This window comes from Nomascus leucogenys, chromosome 2 (assembly GCF_006542625.1).
Source record: "Nomascus leucogenys isolate Asia chromosome 2, Asia_NLE_v1, whole genome shotgun sequence".
Classification (NCBI taxonomy): Eukaryota; Metazoa; Chordata; class Mammalia; order Primates; family Hylobatidae; genus Nomascus; species Nomascus leucogenys.
Genome location: NC_044382.1, coordinates 107,392,283 through 107,412,099, shown reverse-complemented (window position 1 = coordinate 107,412,099; position 19,817 = coordinate 107,392,283). Strand labels below are relative to the sequence as shown.

Genomic DNA, 19,817 nt, shown 5'->3' with positions numbered 1-19,817 from the left:
CTCCTGGGTTCAAGCGATTCTCGTGCCTCAGCCTCCCAAGTAGCTGGGATTACAGGCATGTGCCACCATGCCTGGCTAATTTTTTGTATTTAGTTAAGACGGGGTTTCACCATGTTGATCGGACTGCTCTTGAACTCCTAACCTCAGGTGATCAACCCACTTCAGCCTCCTAAAGTGCTGGGATTTTGGGTGTAAGCCACCGCGCCCAGCCAAAATTGAACTTTTAAATGTAGGCATTATTTGTGTTAACTTAAATATTATTAATAATAATTTGAAGTTTATATTAAAGTAGTGACAGTAGTAAAATGAGCCCCATGTACACACCAAATAGCTTCAACATATTTCATTTCATAGCCAATCTAATTTAATGTCTTAACTCCTGTTACCCTCTCCCACCTCACTTGATTTTTTGGAAACATAATTTCTCTGTGTTAGACTTCTGCCTGATAATATACTAAAGGGGGAAAAAGTCATTAAGGTTTGCCTTGTTATAACTATAAATTAGAGAATTAGAGATTTTCATTCATGTCATTGATATTGTAATAAATTTTAGATGTATGTTAGGAAACTCTTTTTCAGTGACTTTTCAATGTGTGTATCCATAGCCCTTATTTCTCATCTGATCATTCTCTGCTTACTAGAAAATATTTACTTTTGAGTTTACCCCAGGTTCAACACAACTAAGTAATCATCTTTGAAATTAGTCATGTTAAAAGTTACTCTTCCTAGTATCTCTCCACTTTTAGCAGTTTTAAATTTCTTCAGTTAGAAACTTTAAGGAGATAGAATCATATTGTACTTTAAGAAGAGTTTATAATACAATTTTGTCTTGGATTTGTAGTTTAGAATGCTGAAAGGAACTGTTGTTTTTGCTGGTCAGTGCTTAACAAAGCAGTGGAACTACCTGGTTTTCAGAGTTGTACAAATGAGAAGATGTTTTCCAGGTTTTCTGAAACCTTTTATAGTTTTTATTTGTACTATTTCGTCAAACTTTTTGTGTTTATGTGTGTGTATACTTCATCATGATGTAAAATGTATTATATAGGTCATGGTCCAAAAAGTTTGAAAGCCATTGCTTGACTTTGGCCACTAATTGTGTTTTTTTTGTTGTTGTTAATGCTTAGCATTTAGTCATTGCCTACTACTTTCCAGATTCTTTCTACAGTCATGCTAAAGTGGACAGTGGTCTATAAAATAACTAAAGTAAAGGTCCTGACTTAATGATCTTCAAGACCTAGTTAGGAGAGAGATATACATATAAAAATAATTGTAGGGCCGGGCGCAGTGGCTCACACTTGTAATCCCAGCACTTTGGGAGGCTGAGGCGGGCAGATCACGAGGTCAGGAGATCGAGACCACGGTGAAACCCCGTCTCTACTAAAAATACAAAAAAATTAGCCGGGCATGGTGGCGGGCACCTGTAGTCCCAGCTACTCGGAGAGGCTGAGACAGGAGAATGGCGTGAACCTGGGAGGCAGAGCTTGCATGAGCTGAGATCACGCCACTGCACTCCAGCCTGGGCGACAGAGCGAGACTCTGTCTCAAAAAATAAAAAAAATAATAATAATAATTGTAATATTGTGAAGGAATTATTAGTAACATGAGCAAAGTATTGTGGGAACATGAGCTAGAGCAATGATCTGTGCCTGGGGAAACCAGGGAATGGCTACCTAAAGGACATAGTTTTGAATAGTCTTATTTTTGAATAGTCTTAAAGAGTGAAAAGTTTCATTGATTGCTTTGGAGAGAAAGCGTTCTCCAGACAGAGGGAAAAGTATGGAGAAAGATACCGTTGCTGAATTCTGAAATCATACCCCATAAAACCATGCATGTAATTGCATCTCCCCTATTTCCAGTTCCTCAATCAGGAATCGGACCAGTTGTATTTTATCTTTTTACTTTCACAGAAGGTATTTTTTTTCTATGGCATTTTGTTCCCAATAGAAACTCTGGCTCAATACTCATTAGTTGACGAGATGAGCAGGTGAGTTAAAATTGTGTATGTATAAAACCTGTTCTTTCCAAAATGTTTATTTCACGAATGTTAATACAGTGTGTTAGCTAGAGAAACAGGGTACTATATTAAAGAACTAAAAACACAGGGGCTTAAATATAACTACTTCTCTTTCACTCCCAGGTAAGGGAGTTCAAACCTTTGGACAGCCTTACTCTTCTTAATGTATGGCTTCCAATACTAGTGGTTGCCCTTTTCAGCTAGCAGGGAGAAGATGCAAAGGGGGAGGATTTAAGGCAAGCCACTTCATTTTTAAGGCTATGATGTAGAAATCACACATCACCATCACTTCTAGCTGTATCTCATTGGCCAGAACCTACTCACATGACTCCACTGAGCTGTAGAAGATACTGAGAAAGGTAATCTTTAGGTGGGTGGGCATGTGTCAACCTAAACTGGGGGGATGGTTGTTAATACTAGAGGACAAACAAAATAGATACTGGGTGGATAGGGAGGGGCACATTTTCTGCCACAAACATTAAGGAATTTTTTATAAAATAAACTACTCCTCTCATCCTAAGAAATTAGTGGCTTTTATTTTTCTGAACTTCCTTTCAGTTCTCCATATATATTTGTAATTTGTACACTTGTTATTACAGTGTTGGCATTTATTTACACAGCCTTCTCAGCTTGAATGTATTTGTCTGTATTATGAAAATAAAAGGATTAAGTAAGAACCTAATATCTGGCACATAGCACCAACTAATAACATCTTTTCCTTTTTTTATTAAATAATTAAATAATTAGTTTTATGTGGCAGAAACCTGAGGCTCATCTAACCAGTGTACAGATATAAATACAACTACAAGGAGAAGAACGGGCTAGAGAGCTAGAGGAAAGTAATTTATGGTTGAACTTCAGAACATCAAGTTAGTCCCAAATTTACCCTATAAGTGTGCGTCCAAAAATTCTTTCAAGAATTCCCTAAAAGAAGGCCACCTCCCCTTTTTTTTAAGAGTTAGGGTCTGGCTCTTGTCCAGGCTATAGTGCAGTGGCACAGTTGATAGCTCATTGCAGCCTTGAACCCCTGGGTTTAGGCGATCCTCCTACCTCAGCCTCCTGAGTAGCTAGGACTGAAGGCATATGCCACCTCGCCCAGCTAAATTTGTATTTTTTTGTGTGTGGAGATGGGATCTCATTATGTTGTCCAGGTTGATCTCGAACTCCTGGCCTCAAGTGATCTTTCCACCTCAGCTTTCCAAAGTGTTGGGATTACAGGTGTGAGCCACCATGCCTAGCAAGAAGCTCTTTCGAATGACATTGACACTTAGCAGCTATAGGTGGAAGGGAACAAGAGGCGTAGGATCAGAATTGAGTGCACTATGCTGTATTCTTCAGTAAATAAAATTCTTTGATTTATTTACAGCTCTCTTTGTCAAGCACACAGTCCTCCATTATAATTCTGTGGAAAATTAGTTTACCTTCTATCAGGGTTTCCCCAGCACCCCCAACTGGAATCTAATTCATCTAATCACTATTAACAGGTTAAAAAAAATAAAGAAAAAGTAGGGAAATTATACAAGAAAGAAAATCTTTATGTGCTAAGGACAGAAGTAAATAAATGTATATGTTATTAATATAATTGAAAATAACAGATCTAAGGCTTTGGTATAGGCTAATTTACATATAATGTTTAAATACACATAAACAGTCTCTTCTCTAGTGCTACTAGTACTTGCTGAGGTGGCTTTTGTATACGTTTTACTTTGCCTTCTTTATTTTATTTTATTTTTTTGAGACAGTCTTGCCTTGTCGCCCAGGTTGGAGTACCATGGCTCAATCTTGGCTCACTGCAACCTCTGCCTCCTGGGTTCTAGTGATTCCCGTGTCTCAGCCTCCTGAGTAGCTGGGAACACAAGCATGTGCCATCACACCTGGCTAATTTTTGTATTTTTAGTAGAGATGGGGTCTCACAATGTTGGGCAGGCTCGTCTTGAATTCCTGGCCTCAAATGATCCACCTGCTTCATCCTCCCACAAAGTGCTGGGTTATAGGTGTGAGCCACCTTGCCCAGTTTGACATTTGCCTTCTTTAATGTTCATTTTTATCTTTTCAGATTTGTTTTTAAAAGTGTTGTTATTTTATTTCTATTGGCCTAGTTTGGCCATTTTATTGACACATTATACATTAGATACTTGTATTTTCATTTTTCATACATTGAATGTTTACTTGCCTGTTATGTTCACTTTGCTTCTGTGGCTTTTAAATTTTTGCATCATTGTACATTTTCACTACCTGCAAAGAAGGTTTCACTATCTTGGATGTTAATAAAGAAAACTTGTGATATAGTAGGTTGCAAAAATCATACCTCTTACACTTCAGTATATTTTTTTAATTTTTTTTTCTTTTAGACCATTCTCTATAAGTCAATATGTATTTTAGGTTAAAAAAAGTATTCTTTTACTCAAGGCCTGTATTTATTAAGTTCAGGAAAATTTACACTGATTTAAGAGTACTTAAATTCTCAGTCTGCGTTCGAGTTTGGTCAGTCATCTTTCCGTACAGAGATTACATATTGCATTTGACTGTCATATCTCTTTAATCTCCTTCATTCTGGACAGTTCCTCTTTCTTTGTCTTTCATTACATTGGCATTTTGAAAGACTATAAGCTAGTTATTTTATAGAATATATTTCTCAATTTGGGTTTTTCTGGTATTCACTTATCATTAGATCCAAATTATGCATTCCTTACTCCGCGTACCTGGCTGGAGAACTGTGTAGGTAATGATATATCTTCTAAAGTGTTTCACAGCTGGAGCTCACATTGTCTGTCTGTCCCCATTAGTGATGCTACATTCAGTCACCAGGACATGGTGTCCAGTTTCTCCACTGTGATTTCTAGTTCATCTGTTACAGCTAAGAAGCAATTTGTGAGAAGACACTTTGAGTCTATGTAAATTATCCCTCAGCAAACTTCCCCTAGATTTAGTATCAATTGACGATTTTTTGCCCAAACCAGCATTTTCTGTGATGACTGCATAATTATGGTTTTCTAAGACTAATAACCTTACCAGTTGACACTCAGAGCTCTATCAGAGCCCTCCTCTGTGTGTCTGTTTCTGTCATCAGCACGGACTCAAGGGTTCCTGTTTTATTTACTGAGTGGTGATCCTTAACAGTCTTTATTTTTATGCTCAAATCAGATTTGGTCAATGGAAGCCCCTTCAAGTAGGCTCTCATGTCCTTTTGTTTTTCCTCTGTCCTTTTTGACATACCTCCATATATATATATATATTTATATTTTTATATATATATATTTTTTCATTTTAGCACAGGAAGATTGTTAGACTCATCTTGTATCTTCCCTATTGCAGCCTTAGAGCCTGTCATTTCTCAAAGGAGCTGTTGTTTATTAAAGTGTGGAGTAGTATTTAGAAGTCAGGATCTAGGTGCTAGGTGATTGTAAATTTAAAACCTCAGAGAGGATGAGTTTACATTGGTTGATAAATAGCACATCAAAATACGCACTGTCATAAATAAAAAAGATCTGCAGAGGGCCATTTTTTTTTTGTATCACTATTTGTAGAATCAAAGAACTGAAAACAACATGTACATCCTTGAGGCACATGAAACCATGGTGCATCTACAAAATGGAATATATGCAGTTTCACAAAAAATAATGTGTCTACTACTGCAGAAATGATCTCCAGGATATAATGTGTATATAATCTGCTACCATTTATTTAAGAGTGTTAAATATGTTAATGATTATTTATGAAAGGGGAATATAAACATTCTTATTCATAATTTGCTTATGTTAAAAAAGGAGAAAATAAAAAATTTTTGAATGGTTACTATAGGGGAAGAGAGGACATAGTGTAGAGGAGTCAAGTATGGAAGCTGAACTTCTGACCATAGCTTGTTCTGTAGCTCGAAGTTGGATCCAAGTAAATAAAGCAACATAAAATCAAAATTAGTAAGAAAGCAGTCTCTATTTAAAAAAGCGAATGGTCCTAACTGTGCCAAATTGGTGGTCACACAGAGATAAATTATTTTACCTGACTATAGCAGTTATTTGATTGTAGAAGTGAGTATTCCTGAAAACAAAAAGAATTGCATAGTCATCTTAACTTTAATAATCATATTGTTTATGATAATGGTATTATTTTGAAACTATTAAAAATGAAATAAAGCAAATAAATAATTAGTGCCATTTGCAACCAACTCGACCCGAGTGATGACATGAACATACACTGGAAGTAAAAAGCTTGCAGTTTTGAATTTGAATTACATGAATTCTTAATGTAGTTTCTCTAAAAATACACACATCCTAGCTCATTCCATTGAAACATCCTAAATAAGGCAACCAGTCCAGTAGTAATAGGTTCACCGAGTACTTAGATTGCAACTTAGTTTCTAATTTATTATAAATAGAAGGGCTTTTTGATAAAATGGCTGGGTTATAGCCTCAGGCAAGAAATACACAAGATGAGCCTGGTACATCCTGTGATGCTAGAAAGGCAGGTAGGTTATCAAAGACTACTTCAGGTCTTGTCAGAAGGACTTAAAAGCTAATAAAGGGTTTCCTGTTGGCAAAAGATGGGAGAGTTTGGAAATCAACAAAGATGCTGACAGTGGATTAAAATTTATAAAATAAGTTCAAATCCATGAGTTCATAACGGGACTTAAAAAAATATTGGTCTACTTTGAAGGATGCTGGCGATTTAACTCATTTTGAAAACTGGTAAATAAGGAAAAGAAATAAAACCCCTTTTCTTCATGAACTATACCTCAGAGTTAACAAATATGATGAGGGAAAGTTTCTCTTTATAGAAGTGTTCCACGTAGTAATGAAGAAAAGATGTTTTGGGTAACTGATTAATGATGTCACCATTTTACTGCCTCTGATTAATGGAGGAAGACATGATCATCAATGACTGCTAAAAATACTAGGTATGAAGTGATGGGGAGCTTTATAGTGGATGGATAAGGCTGGCAGTACCTGAATCCACAGATTTATACTAAATCTCACACAAAAGAAAAAACAAAACATTAAATGCCATCTGGTAGAAGTCCACAACACCACGTATAAACTATTCTTGTCAAGAAGAACTGAATTTGAATCTGATCAAGCCTCTAGATATAATAGCCAGTTTATAAGAAATACAAGGGATAGAAAAATATGTTAAATGATAACACAAGGGTGCACTTAGCAAAATCTGGGAAGCAGAAAAGTGGAAGAAACAATTAGGAGACTAAAGGAATAGCCTGCTTGGATATTTAATATTCAGTGTACTTAATTTAATGTTTAATAATATTAAATGTCTGTAATATTAACGAAGTGATCTTTTAAGAGATATTGAAATTGCAAATGTTTACAAATAGTTTCTTAGTTGAATCAAGATTGCTATGAGTTACTAATTGTGGAGCTGGGTGATAGATTCATGATAATTCATCATATTGCTCTATAGTTTATATTTGAAATTGTATATAAAAATAAACTTGAAAAGACACTTTAATTTGAATTACTATTTTATCTTTTAAATGTGGTATTTCTCCTTAATTTACCCTAAGAAAACACTATAATTTTATCACAGTACCTATTAATTGTGGTTTTTCTTTCGTGAATTGAGGAAAAGAATTCAATGGGTTTATTTATTTATTCTGTGTGTGTATTATCTGAATTAAGAATTCAGTGTTTTTAGTAATCTACCTACCACTTTAATACTGTTATGCTGGTGAGATTTAATACACTTTAAGGCTAATTCAAGTGTTGTACAGATATTTCAGTTTTATAAAAGATTAGTAATATTGGTTATTACCTAAAATAAAATATTAATTGGAGATCAGAGATTTAATAGCCAAATTTGTGAGTTTTACATAAAATATGTAAAACCGTGTCTCCTAGATCTCTTTGATTTACTTATTTAGTCATTCATCTCTCCGTGAAACATTGTACTCTTAATGTTTAACGTAAGAGCAGCAAAAAGCAATCCCAGCGCTCAAGGAACATAAGGTCTTAGGTAGGGTACCTGAAAACAAAAACACTACAGTGATTATTACATCGTTTGCTCGTAACCAAGATAGAGATGTATATTCAAGAAGTTTTGGGAGTGCTGAGGAAGTATACCTGATTTAACATTGGGTTGGGATAGAGTTGGCAGAGATTTGTTGGAGGAGTAGCTGTGAGGTGGGACTCAAAAAAATTACATAATAAAAAGAAAAGAGAAGGAATGGTACAAAGGCAGGAAGTGGAAAGAGTAAGTGGCTTTCAGAGAATTACATGTAGCTTGCCATAGCTTGAACTTAGGGATTTAAGTGAGCAACTAGTTGAAAATAGATTGGCGAATTAGAGATCCTTAAAGGTCTCATAGATGTTTGTTGAACTTTGTTGTTATAGAACAGAAGACTTAAAAAAGAAAGGCCACGATCAGCTTTTTATTTTAGAAAGAGCATTTGCAGCAGTAGGTGGAAATAAAATTACTTTATTAGGGAGAGGCTTTTCATCTATTTTAGCTCAAAGTTTTAAGTCTATAATTTTTTTTCTGGCCCCATATATATTTTTCTTTCATTTTTAAAACTCTCTTTTTAAAAAAATCATGTAAAACATTCACATAATTCCAAAACTGAAGACTCATTTCAATTGCTGTTCCTTCTACTCTTCCCTCCCTCTCTCTTTAGGTGATCATTTTCGAATTAGTTGGGTTATTCTGCCATTGTTACTTTTCAAAAAATACAAGTGAATATATATAAATATTTTTATTTCTTATGCAAAAGAAACATTCTGTAAACATTTTGTATCTTTTTTCACTTAAACTGTATCTTGGATCATTCTATAGCAGTAAATAAGATATTCCTTACTCTTTTTGCATTTTTTTTTTTTTTTTTTTTTTCGAGATGGAGTTTTGCTCTTGTTGCCCAGGCTGGAGTGCAATGACGTGATCTTGGCTCACCGCAACCTCTACCTCCAGGGTTCAAGTGATTCTCCTGCCTCAGCCTCCCAAGTAGCTAGGATCACAGGCATGCGCCACCACGCCCAGCCAGTTTTATATTTTTAGTAGAGACGAGGTTTCTCCATGTTGTCAGACTGGTCTTGAACTTCCGACCTCAGGTCATCCACCCACCTCTGCCTTCCAAAGTGCTGGGATTACAGGCATGAAGCCACCGCTCCCGGCTCTTTTTGCATATTCTTTATCCTACTAAAGAACAACTCAATAAAATAAATACTTTATTCAGTATTTCTAATACCCAAGGTAAAGACATTCTAACAATAAACCTGTGCAACTAGAGTAGCCTAACCTCGGGCTGTTGCTTTTATCTCCAGCCAGTACTACTGCCTAAAGAATATGAAAGGAAAGATTTCTATATTCATTTAAGAATTTTGATTTGTTAACAAGCAGTTTTTACTGGCTATGCATTTGGAATGACTAATGACTAATAAGAATTACAGGCCCACGATAACCCCCACAATTCAGTCATTCATCTGTCTACTTTTCACATATTTATAGAGCACCCATCTGTGTGAGGCACTCTGCTAGGTACTCTGGAAAAAAATTGAGTTTCATAAATATCCATTGTGTCATAGATACAAATTTAAGACATCATGAGGTCTACTTGTTAACCTTACTGTGTATGATCTCTGCTTTCAAGATCTTCAGAGGAGATACTTTATTGCTACTAGCAGATTAATTTAATAGAACTCACATTCCTCAAAAGAAAGAGATACTCTTTTATTTGTTTGCTGAAGAATTCATTTAACAGCACTTTCTTCTAAGTGTTTTCTGACTACTGTACCAAACTTGGTTGTATCTTTAGTGCTCCCCATACATGGGAATCAGTTGTCTTAAACATAGCAAAGAATGATATTTATTCATTTATATAACTGTCTCAAGGTTAAATAGTTCTTTTAATGGTAAAGACTTCATCTCATCTCAGTCTGTCCCCAGTGCCTAAAACATGATAGTTCTCAATAAAGTTTATTGAGTAAATGAAATATTTTGCTTACCTATTGTGTTAAGGGAAAAATAAAGTTGTATGTCAGGAAAAAAAATCTTCTAATATCCTTGCTAAAATTTCTCGCAAGGGATGCAAGTAAAATATGGCCTTAAAAATTAAAATTTAATATGCTGTTTTTGGAACTCAAAACTATGTGACCAGAGAGGAGACATGATGGCAAAAATGATCTTCATAGCATACGCCTTTAAGAAGCAAATTTTAATTTACTGTTTCTATGAATACAACATTTATTCCATTAGATTGAAAAACACAACAATGCTTATTCATACTTTAAGCATTTATATATCTCACCTGTAGAATCAAAATTCTTCCTGCAAACTTTTACTTCTCTGTTTTCGTGCAGAAATTATTAAATTCTTGCTCTGGAAAAAGAGAATTACTGTGTTGTCTTAGAGTAATACCTCCATCTGGTGGCATTTTAGAAAATTACAGAAGAGGACAGGAAGCTTGTATTTTCTTGTGTATCTGTAAACTATATTACCTGTGGTTTCTTATAAAGCCAAATGAAATTACATCAAAAGCGGAGTCAACCATATGTACCAGAAATTTAATGCCCTAGTTTTCAACATATAAACAAATGACCTTGGGGATAATTATATAATCAACTGTTTAGTCCAGACCATTTCTGCTCTATCTTGGACTAAAAATTAGAAATGGAAAAAAGGATAGTTTATGAAATGTTAGTTGCTTTTTTATGTATGTGTGTACACATTAGGAAATATGAGAATTTGCTATTTCAGATTTATTGCTACAGATCCACGAAGAACTTATTAATAAGTGATTTTCTCAGACAAGCAGTGTCACTAATTTTTTAAAATAAATTATATTTTATCATAGCTCAGTAATAATAAATTATATTCTCCTGGAGTGATAGAGATGGAAACTTGAAAACAAGCAGAAACTACAAATGAATTTCTGCCTGTTACTGTAAGCATTTTTTTTTTTTAACACATTTAATCTTTTCTTCACACATTTCTTACTTTATTATTGCTAGAGCTTTATAAAGGTAGGTACCATGCCTTTAACTTCTTGACTTCTCAGTTTCTAACCCAGGATTTTGTACTTAGCAGATTTTGCATATTGTCTTAGAAGAAGATTACAATCTTATTGCTTATGTTTTAGCCATAATCTATAAAATATCATAAATCTATCAAGTATGTAATAATCTATCACGTATAAATAAATTGTCAACTATGGCAGTTGTTACTATAGATTAAATCAATTCCTTTTTCTAGTTTTTTGGCCAAAGATAGTTGAAATATTAAGTATGAAGTAAAATTTAATGATTTGGGGCTTTCTGCTGACGTCTAAGAAAAATTAAATTCCTAATGAATTTTGTTTGAAATTGTTTATTTTCAAATTATAGCCAGTCGGATGATGATTCTGGGTCAGCTTCAGGCTCTGGATCTGGTTCGAGTTCTGGAAGCAGTAGTGATGGAAGCAGTAGCCAGTCAGGTAGCAGTGACTCTGACTCCGGATCTGAATCAGGCAGTCAGTCAGAGTCTGAGTCAGACACTTCCCGAGAAAACAAAGTTCAAGCAAAACCACCGAAAGTTGATGGAGCTGAGGTAATCAATAAAATACCCAATGAAAGGTAGATTGCTTGTATTACTTTGGGAAAATTTAGAGGATTGGTTTGTACCATTCTTAATCTAGCTTTTAGAGAAGACAACATTTTAAATTAAAATTTACTTTTAGTGATTCTCACATTCATGGTGGTACACCTGTGGACTAACTGGCTTGGAATAGATGCGTTTTTAAACTAGAAAACACAAAGTGTAAATTACACGCAGGCAAATAAAACATTTTCTGCCTCTTAGGCAGAAATTGAGTTTCATAAATATCCATTGTGTCATAGATACAAATTTAAGACTTTGTGAGGTCTACTTGTTAACCTTAATGTGTATGATCTCTGCTTTCAAGATCTTCAAAGGAGATACTTTATTGCTACTAGCAGAATAATTTAATGGAACTCAGATTCCTCAAAGATAATGATAGAATAGGGTAAGGGGCTATTCTGTTTGAAAAAAACTACAAGAGATACAAAAACTTGTCTATACTTCGTGGTAGTATACAGTGTTACTCAGAGTACCAGTTTGTGATGAGATAAGATCTTGAGGGCCAGAATATACATCGACACACAGCTTCCTTCATAGAGGAAAATGTTGCTACCGTCCCCCCCCCAATCTGAACTAAAACAATGTGCCTAGTGACATCGTTGATGTATATTCTGACTCAGCCTCTTTACCTCACACTGATAAAATAGGTAACTACACTATGAGTAGCACTAATACAGCGTATTATCACTTCGTTCTTTAAAATAATGCTCTTAACATCAAGAGGATATTGATTAATATTGTCTGTGGAACTCAACACACCATTTTTTTAATACATAACTAAAGCTCAGCATTTTAATTATATTGCAATGATAATTGTGTTACATATAGGTAAGGAATATAGTCTTTATTACTTTGAGGCAGTAAAGATGGTGGTACAGTTTTTCAATAAATTAACCTTTTTTTGCAGTTTTCTTAATACTTCTTCATTCACTGGTTTATATTTCTATTATAGTTTTGGAAATCTAGTCCTAGTATTCTGGCCGTTCAGAGATCTGCAATCCTCAAGAAGCAGCAACAGCAGCAGCAACAACAACAACATCAAGCCTCATCTAATAGTGGATCAGAAGAGGTGCATTTTCATCATAGGCTATTATTTTAAAAGTGGACATGCTGCTGAATCACTTAACTAGTATTTGTGAAATTACTGAAAATAAGTGCTTTGAAAGAATAAGTAGGAAATACTTTAAGTGTATATATCAAGAATCTTGAAATACAGATTTTGCATTATCCAATAATTCCAATTTTAGGGATTAATCCAGAATAAGCAGTGGGACATTTGTGTGCATTTGCTCATCACAGCAAAATTAGAAATAAACTAAATGTGGGAGGTAAATGGGATATGCACCTACACGGATATATCCTTATACATGTATGAATGAAGGAATATTATACCATTAAATCATATTTGTACGAAATAATAACAGAAATTTCAACATAATATTTTTGAAAGAGTAGATGGCCACTATAAACAATGTAGTTTCTGTGTTTGTGCAAGCATGCATACATGTATGTTTGCACAAAAACATTCAGGAAAAATTATAACAAAATGGTGAAGAAAAATTCAAAATTTGGCATGTTGGCACCAAAGATTTCTTGTTTTGGCTATACTAGACAACAGTAATGGTCTCCAGTGAGGGTAGATTTTAAGGTTTTATACAAAATGCTGACATTTTGCTGTTTACTTAATTTCACTGGCTATATTAATTTGCAATAAAAATGTTACTACTTTCAGCTAGTTAACATAAAACTACATTGAAAAAAGGCTTCACAAGTGCTGTTATTCGTAAAGTGAATGTTAAATAGTATAGCAAATAAAAATTTGATGTGGTTAAATTCTAATCATTAGTGGATGATACTGACTTTATTTTTTTTCTGCAGGATTCCTCTAGCAGTGAAGATTCCGATGACTCATCAAGTGAAGTCAAAAGGAAAAAGCATAAAGAGTACGTCATTTTGTACAACTGACTTCTTATTTTAGAAAAATCCTGATTATTTCCTATTTCTTTCTTTATGAAAATTGTTGCCAAAAGGAGACTCTTCTAAATTGTTAGTTCATGGCATTTTATAAAGTTAAGTTACACCATTACACAATTTAAGGATAAATCTTTAACATTTATCTTTCTGGGACCACCTGAGGGTATTATGCCATTTCTTTATCTCCTATAACTCCCCCTATATATTTTTAAACTTTAATGATCTCCTTAGTTGTAATATCAGAAAATCTTAATAACTTGGGAATATAGGAGTATAGGGATGACAGGGTGACTGATTTTGGATGATTCTTATAATTGTGTTAATAGCTATCTTTACTATTCAGCTGCATGTGAAATTTACTTCAGACCGTAGAACTCATTTTAGAAACTCACTGTAATTTCCTAAAGATCTTGACCCAGAAAGTATTAAGAATACTTCAAATTCTCAATCCATGTTTATTTTGATGGTTTGGAAACATTATTCCATTTTCTTGTCTTTTATTTTTCTATTTGCCTTTGATATTCTGCATATTAGATTTGTTACTTATTTTTCCCAAAAGATTCATGCATTTTTAATGCGAAGATTCGTATCTTTTATTATTCTGTTCTGTGTTTTATTCTGAAAATTCAATCATTTATCTTTGGATTTTTTTTCCTTTCTCTTTTTACAAATCTCTCTGGTCCTCATATTAATAGATGTATATTGGATCATCCGGTTTTTTTTTTTCCATTATAAAAATATACAATGGAGACTTTTTTCAGTATGCAAGCCCTGAAAAGATCTCAAAGTAAAAAATTTACTTCTACTATGTTTTTATCATAAGCAGATTTTATCATATATGCTTGTTTATGTAGCCTTCATCATAGTTACAATTGGTGCAAAAGATACAGAGCAACGAAGCAGAAGCATAGCTGAAATAGGATATAGTGTATTTGTAAGAATTCAATATGTGCCTTTCATTTGAACTTCTTATGATAGCAAAATATTAACATCCATTATTTTTCTCTACATATTGATTGGAATGAAATAGACTTAATTGACTAAAAATAATAATACAGGTAAGGTACTCAGATTGAATATTTGAGATGGTACTACTGTTGCTCTTTTTTTTTTTTTTACATTTTTTATGTTTCTTAATGAACATGCACTATTTAAAAAATCAGTTTAAAAAGGTGTTTTTCAAAATCACAGCCTCTTGAGAATAAAAATGGCATGGATTAGTATTTCTTGAGAGGGCAAGTAGAATAATTTTACAAGATTTTCATCTATAATGAAAATTAAAATAATCATTTATTTGCTGTTCACTGATGTATAACTAAGTGATTAACAAAACTAGAGTTGTGAGAGAAATCTATGAAGAATATTTTCCAGAGTGTTTTTATTTTATAAATATTTCTATTTTTAGCATGAGTAAAAGCAGCAGTATTTTTGATAATGAATATAGTTTGGTTGATTTGATCATCTTTGTATTAGGGATAAAATTTGCCATATAAGTACAAATAAAAATACTTTATAAATTTTTTCTACAGTGAAGATTGGCAAATGTCTGGGTCAGGATCTCCATCTCAGTCTGGTTCAGATTCAGAATCTGAAGAAGAGAGAGATAAAAGCAGTTGCGATGAAACAGAATCTGATTATGAGCCAAAAAACAAAGTCAAAAGCAGAAAACCTCAAAATAGGTATGGTCTCAGGTTGGTGCTGAAAATTTATTGTGGAAAGTATTCATTCTTTTTGTATATAGTCAAATCTTTTTTTTTTTTTCTCCTTGCGCTTTCCTAGATCTAAGTCAAAAAATGGAAAGAAGATTCTTGGACAAAAAAAGAGACAGCTTGATTCATCTGAGGAGGATGATGATGAAGAAGATTATGATAATGATAAAAGAAGTTCTCGTCGCCAAGCAACTGTTAATGTTAGCTATAAGGAGGATGAAGAAATGAAAACAGATTCTGATGACCTACTGGAAGTCTGTGGAGAGGATGTTCCTCAACCTGAGGAAGAGGAATTTGAAACCATAGAAAGATTTATGGATTGTCGGATTGGGAGAAAAGGAGGTAGTTTTTAAAAAACCATTTATTGTTTGGTTATTTAAATAATATTTACAGGAGTAAAGGGCTGGGCACAGTGGATCACCCATCTAATCCCAGTACTTTGGGAGGCTGAGGCAGATGGATCACCTGAGGTCAGGAGTTCTAGACCAGCCTGGCCAACATGGCAAAACCCCGTTTCTACTAAAAATACAAAAGATTAGCTAGGTGAGGTGATGTGCGCCTGTAGTCCCAGCTACTTGGGAAGCTGAGGCAAGGGAATTGCTTGAACCCACGAGGCTGAGGTTGCAGTGAGCTGAGATTGCGCCACTGCACTCCAGTGTGAGTGACAGAGCGAAACTCCATCTCAAAAAAAAAAAAAATAAAGGTGAAGTATTTAAGATTTTTCTACAATGTTGAAAGCTAAGAGGGTGGATTTTTTGTTGTTGTTTTACTTATGTTTTATAAAGCATAATTTGCTTAGCCTGAGTATCTTCTTAATAACCACCTGACCACATTTCTTTTTTTTGTTTTTTTTGTTTTTTTTTTTTTTTTGAGACGGAATCTCGTTCTGTTGTCCAGGCTGGAGTGCAGTGGCGCGATCTCAGCTCACTGCAAGCTCCGCCTCCCAGGTTCACACCATTCTCCTGCCTCAGCCTCCCGAGTAGCTGGGACTACAGGTGCCTGCCAGGATGCCCAGCTGATTTTTTGTATTTTTAGTAGAGATGGGGTTTCACTGTGTTAGCCAGGATGGTCTTGATCTCCTGACCTTGTGATCCGCCCACCTCGGCCTCCCAAATTGCTGGGATTACAGGCGTGAGCCACCGTGCTGGGCCTCCACCTGACCACATTTCATATATTGTGGATAATTATAGAATAATGCTGTGGGATCTCAGGTGGACCTCTGTCTTTTTATTTTTTCTAATTTGAAAAAGGAGGGGATTATATTAGATAATTCTGAAATTCTGAGTTTTATTTATGAACAATAGAATTTCCCATAAGTTTCTATACCCCTGATACTTTATTTAAAAGAGTATATATTTTTGTACTTATATTTTTGAAAATTTGAGTTGAAATATAATCCTACAACAGAATTAATTACATGGACGGATCTTGCGCTTTTGTTTTCAGCTACTGGTGCTACTACAACCATCTATGCAGTTGAAGCAGATGGTGACCCAAATGCAGGCTTTGAAAAAAACAAAGAACCAGGAGAGATTCAGTATTTAATTAAATGGAAAGGATGGTCCCATATCCACAACACTTGGGAGACAGAAGAAACCCTCAAGCAGCAGAATGTTAGAGGAATGAAAAAATTGGATAATTATAAGAAAAAAGATCAGGAAACAAAAAGATGGTAAGTATGCTGTATGTCATATACTTTTTTTTAATAGTTCAGAGATTACTAAGCCTTTATGTTAATAAAGAATACATAGTAACATTAAATGATAGCCTAAAATAACTATAGACTTTATAATACAGTTGGCTGTCTTTGTCCACAGCTTCGCTATCCTTGGTTTCAACCAACCATGGATTGAAAGTATTCGGAGGGGAAAAAAAACAACAATAATACAAATTAAAAACAATACAATGTAACAACTATTTGCACTGCATTTACATTGCAAATGTAAAATTAGGTACTATAAGACCATCTAGAGATGATTTAAAGTATAGGGGAGGATGTGTGTGGGTTATGTTCTAAGTACCATGCCATTTCATGTAAGGGACTTAAGCATCCTCAGATTCTGGTATCTGTAGAGGATCCTGAACCAATCCCCTGCAGGTGCTGAGGGATGATTTTATTCCATCTCAAGGTAAAACTCCTAGCGGTATACCTATCTAAACCTATCCTTGGTAACAGTCACATAGAGTGTGTCTCATACATTATAAATTACAAATTTTTAGTTAAAAATTAATGATGCTTTATTCCTGTTTGAGTTTCTTTATTACTCAAACTTGGCCCACACAGTGGCGAAATGGGAGATTTTGTGCTACAAATAGTGTTGGGGATGGGGGAGTGACAGGTTATTTATGGGAGATTTTTAAGTCTATTCCTGGATTAATAATTTTTCAGGTTGAAAAATGCCTCTCCAGAAGATGTGGAATATTATAATTGCCAGCAAGAACTTACAGATGATCTACATAAACAGTATCAAATAGTGGAACGTATAATTGGTTAGTGATAAATGATTCTGGTTAAAAAACTTTCTTTTTATGCTTGAAATAATCTGAAAAAAGTCAAGTTTGCCACTTACGTATCAAACACAGTAGCTTGCTCTTACTAAAACAGTATTGTAAACTAGATAGCTAAATTTTACTTGTGTAGCCTTTACTGAAAATTATGTATCTGATGATTAAATGTAAAAAAAAAAAAAAAAAAAATAAGTAAATGCCTGATTCTCTCACAGCTCATTCCAATCAAAAGTCAGCAGCTGGTTATCCTGATTATTACTGCAAATGGCAGGGCCTTCCATACTCAGAGTGCAGCTGGGAAGATGGAGCTCTCATTTCCAAAAAGTTTCAAGCATGCATTGATGAGTATTTTAGCAGGAACCAATCAAAAACCACTCCTTTTAAAGATTGCAAAGTGAGTATTGTCTAACATTTTAAATTATTAAAAATATATTTATGCATTATAAATATTTACAAGCCTAAATACAAGAGTTGGATCCTGATTTCAGATAGACTAAGGGAGAATATTTCTTGGATAATAGGTCTTACAGGAAGTGAACTTCCCGCAATTGCTGTGTGTTTTTTAGTTTTAGTTTTATAATTTTTTATTTCAAACTTTCTCTTTTAAAAAAATTGTAAATGATGTTTTCGTCAGTGTATCGTCTTAAGTGTTATCTTTTATCTTATTGAGCATCACTATGTCAGAAGGATAAGTTGGTTATGGTGATTGTCAGGAAGGGTTGGGAAACTAAACAGAAAAAAACCCTTGGAAACGAGATATGCTCAATTTTAAAGATAGTGGATATTTTCTTAGAAGGTAGAGAAAAAGGAGAGTGATATCGGAAAGTATCCAGAACTACCTTGCACAATACTTTCTGCATCCTTGTAACTTACCCAGAGTTACTAGTGATGTGTTGAGATCTATGGACTACTAGACTTTATTTCCTTATTACAAGAATTACATTCTTCATAGGGATAACTCGGAATTCAGAAATTGAATGGTAAGCTAAGCCAGTTTTATGCTGGTTTGTAGCTTAAGGCTGGAGCGATGGTTTTGAACAATTTAACATAGGTTTTGCTTGTGAAATACATGAGACTCATATTTTGGCAGGAAGTTAATTTTCTCTAAATTTTTGTTTAAAAAAGAAGGCAAAAATATTTCACTGTTCATTTTAGTAGAGTAGTAGAAAACAGTATTGACTGAATCCTCAGAAACATTTTGAGTAATGGAATCTCTGAGCTTGATGATTAGAGATGAAATTTAAGAATTTATGGTAAAGCTGAGGCTTTCATCTTTTAGTATAATTTCTTATATTTAATAATTCTACATAGTAATGTTTATTTCTACTGAAGGTATTAAAACAAAGGCCAAGGTTTGTAGCCCTGAAGAAGCAGCCATCCTATATTGGAGGACATGAGGGCTTAGAATTAAGAGATTATCAACTAAATGGTTTAAATTGGCTTGCTCATTCTTGGTGCAAGTAAGTATATTTTGAATCATCTATTTGATTTGACAGAGTAAGAATTTTACCAATACAGGATTCAGAAAAGATTTCCATTTACATAAAGGATAAGACTCTTTGGCAGTTTATATGCTAGTCTTTTTATTTCCTAGTTTATATAAACAATACTTACTACATACTAGGAAGAAAATCCAGTGGAGTTGGAGTTTAACTTGATTGTTGACTTTTTAAAATATGTTTTTATTCAGTTTAAAAATCAAAATGCATATCCGTTCTCATCCCATGCTATTCCTGGAATATTTCTCTTTTTCCTAGTTATTTTAACATCCATTTACTCTTCTACATTTTTTTTCTATCTTCTGTGGCCCCCACTCTACTTTTGTGAATCTCGATTGCAATTTAGCTATAGTGTTTTTTTAAGTGTATGTTCTTCCTATACACTTTTTACTTATTTAATATATCTGGACTCTACTACTAGTAGATGAATTGCATTATTGGCTTCATAATTGATTAAACATAATACTAAATTAATCTTTAAGCCTCTTCTGGCCCAAAACGGTCATCTCCTTTTACTTTTCTTACAGCATTAATGAT

The 19,817-nt window shown here is 34.1% G+C and overlaps 1 protein-coding gene across 2 annotated transcripts in view; it reads left to right on the top strand.

Annotated features, from left to right (window-relative positions):
- CHD1 (chromodomain helicase DNA binding protein 1) overlaps positions 1–19,817 on the top strand; it is a 77,110-nt gene that overhangs the window by 15,646 nt on the left and 41,647 nt on the right. For both annotated transcript variants that reach the window (XM_030817252.1, XM_030817256.1), the window contains exons 3-11: positions 11,338–11,539; positions 12,543–12,659; positions 13,469–13,533; positions 15,094–15,243; positions 15,344–15,615; positions 16,720–16,945; positions 17,663–17,763; positions 17,997–18,175; positions 19,114–19,241. In XM_030817252.1, coding sequence (XP_030673112.1) covers positions 11,338–11,539; positions 12,543–12,659; positions 13,469–13,533; positions 15,094–15,243; positions 15,344–15,615; positions 16,720–16,945; positions 17,663–17,763; positions 17,997–18,175; positions 19,114–19,241 — 1,440 coding nt within the window. The remainder of the gene's footprint in view (positions 1–11,337; positions 11,540–12,542; positions 12,660–13,468; positions 13,534–15,093; positions 15,244–15,343; positions 15,616–16,719; positions 16,946–17,662; positions 17,764–17,996; positions 18,176–19,113; positions 19,242–19,817) is intronic.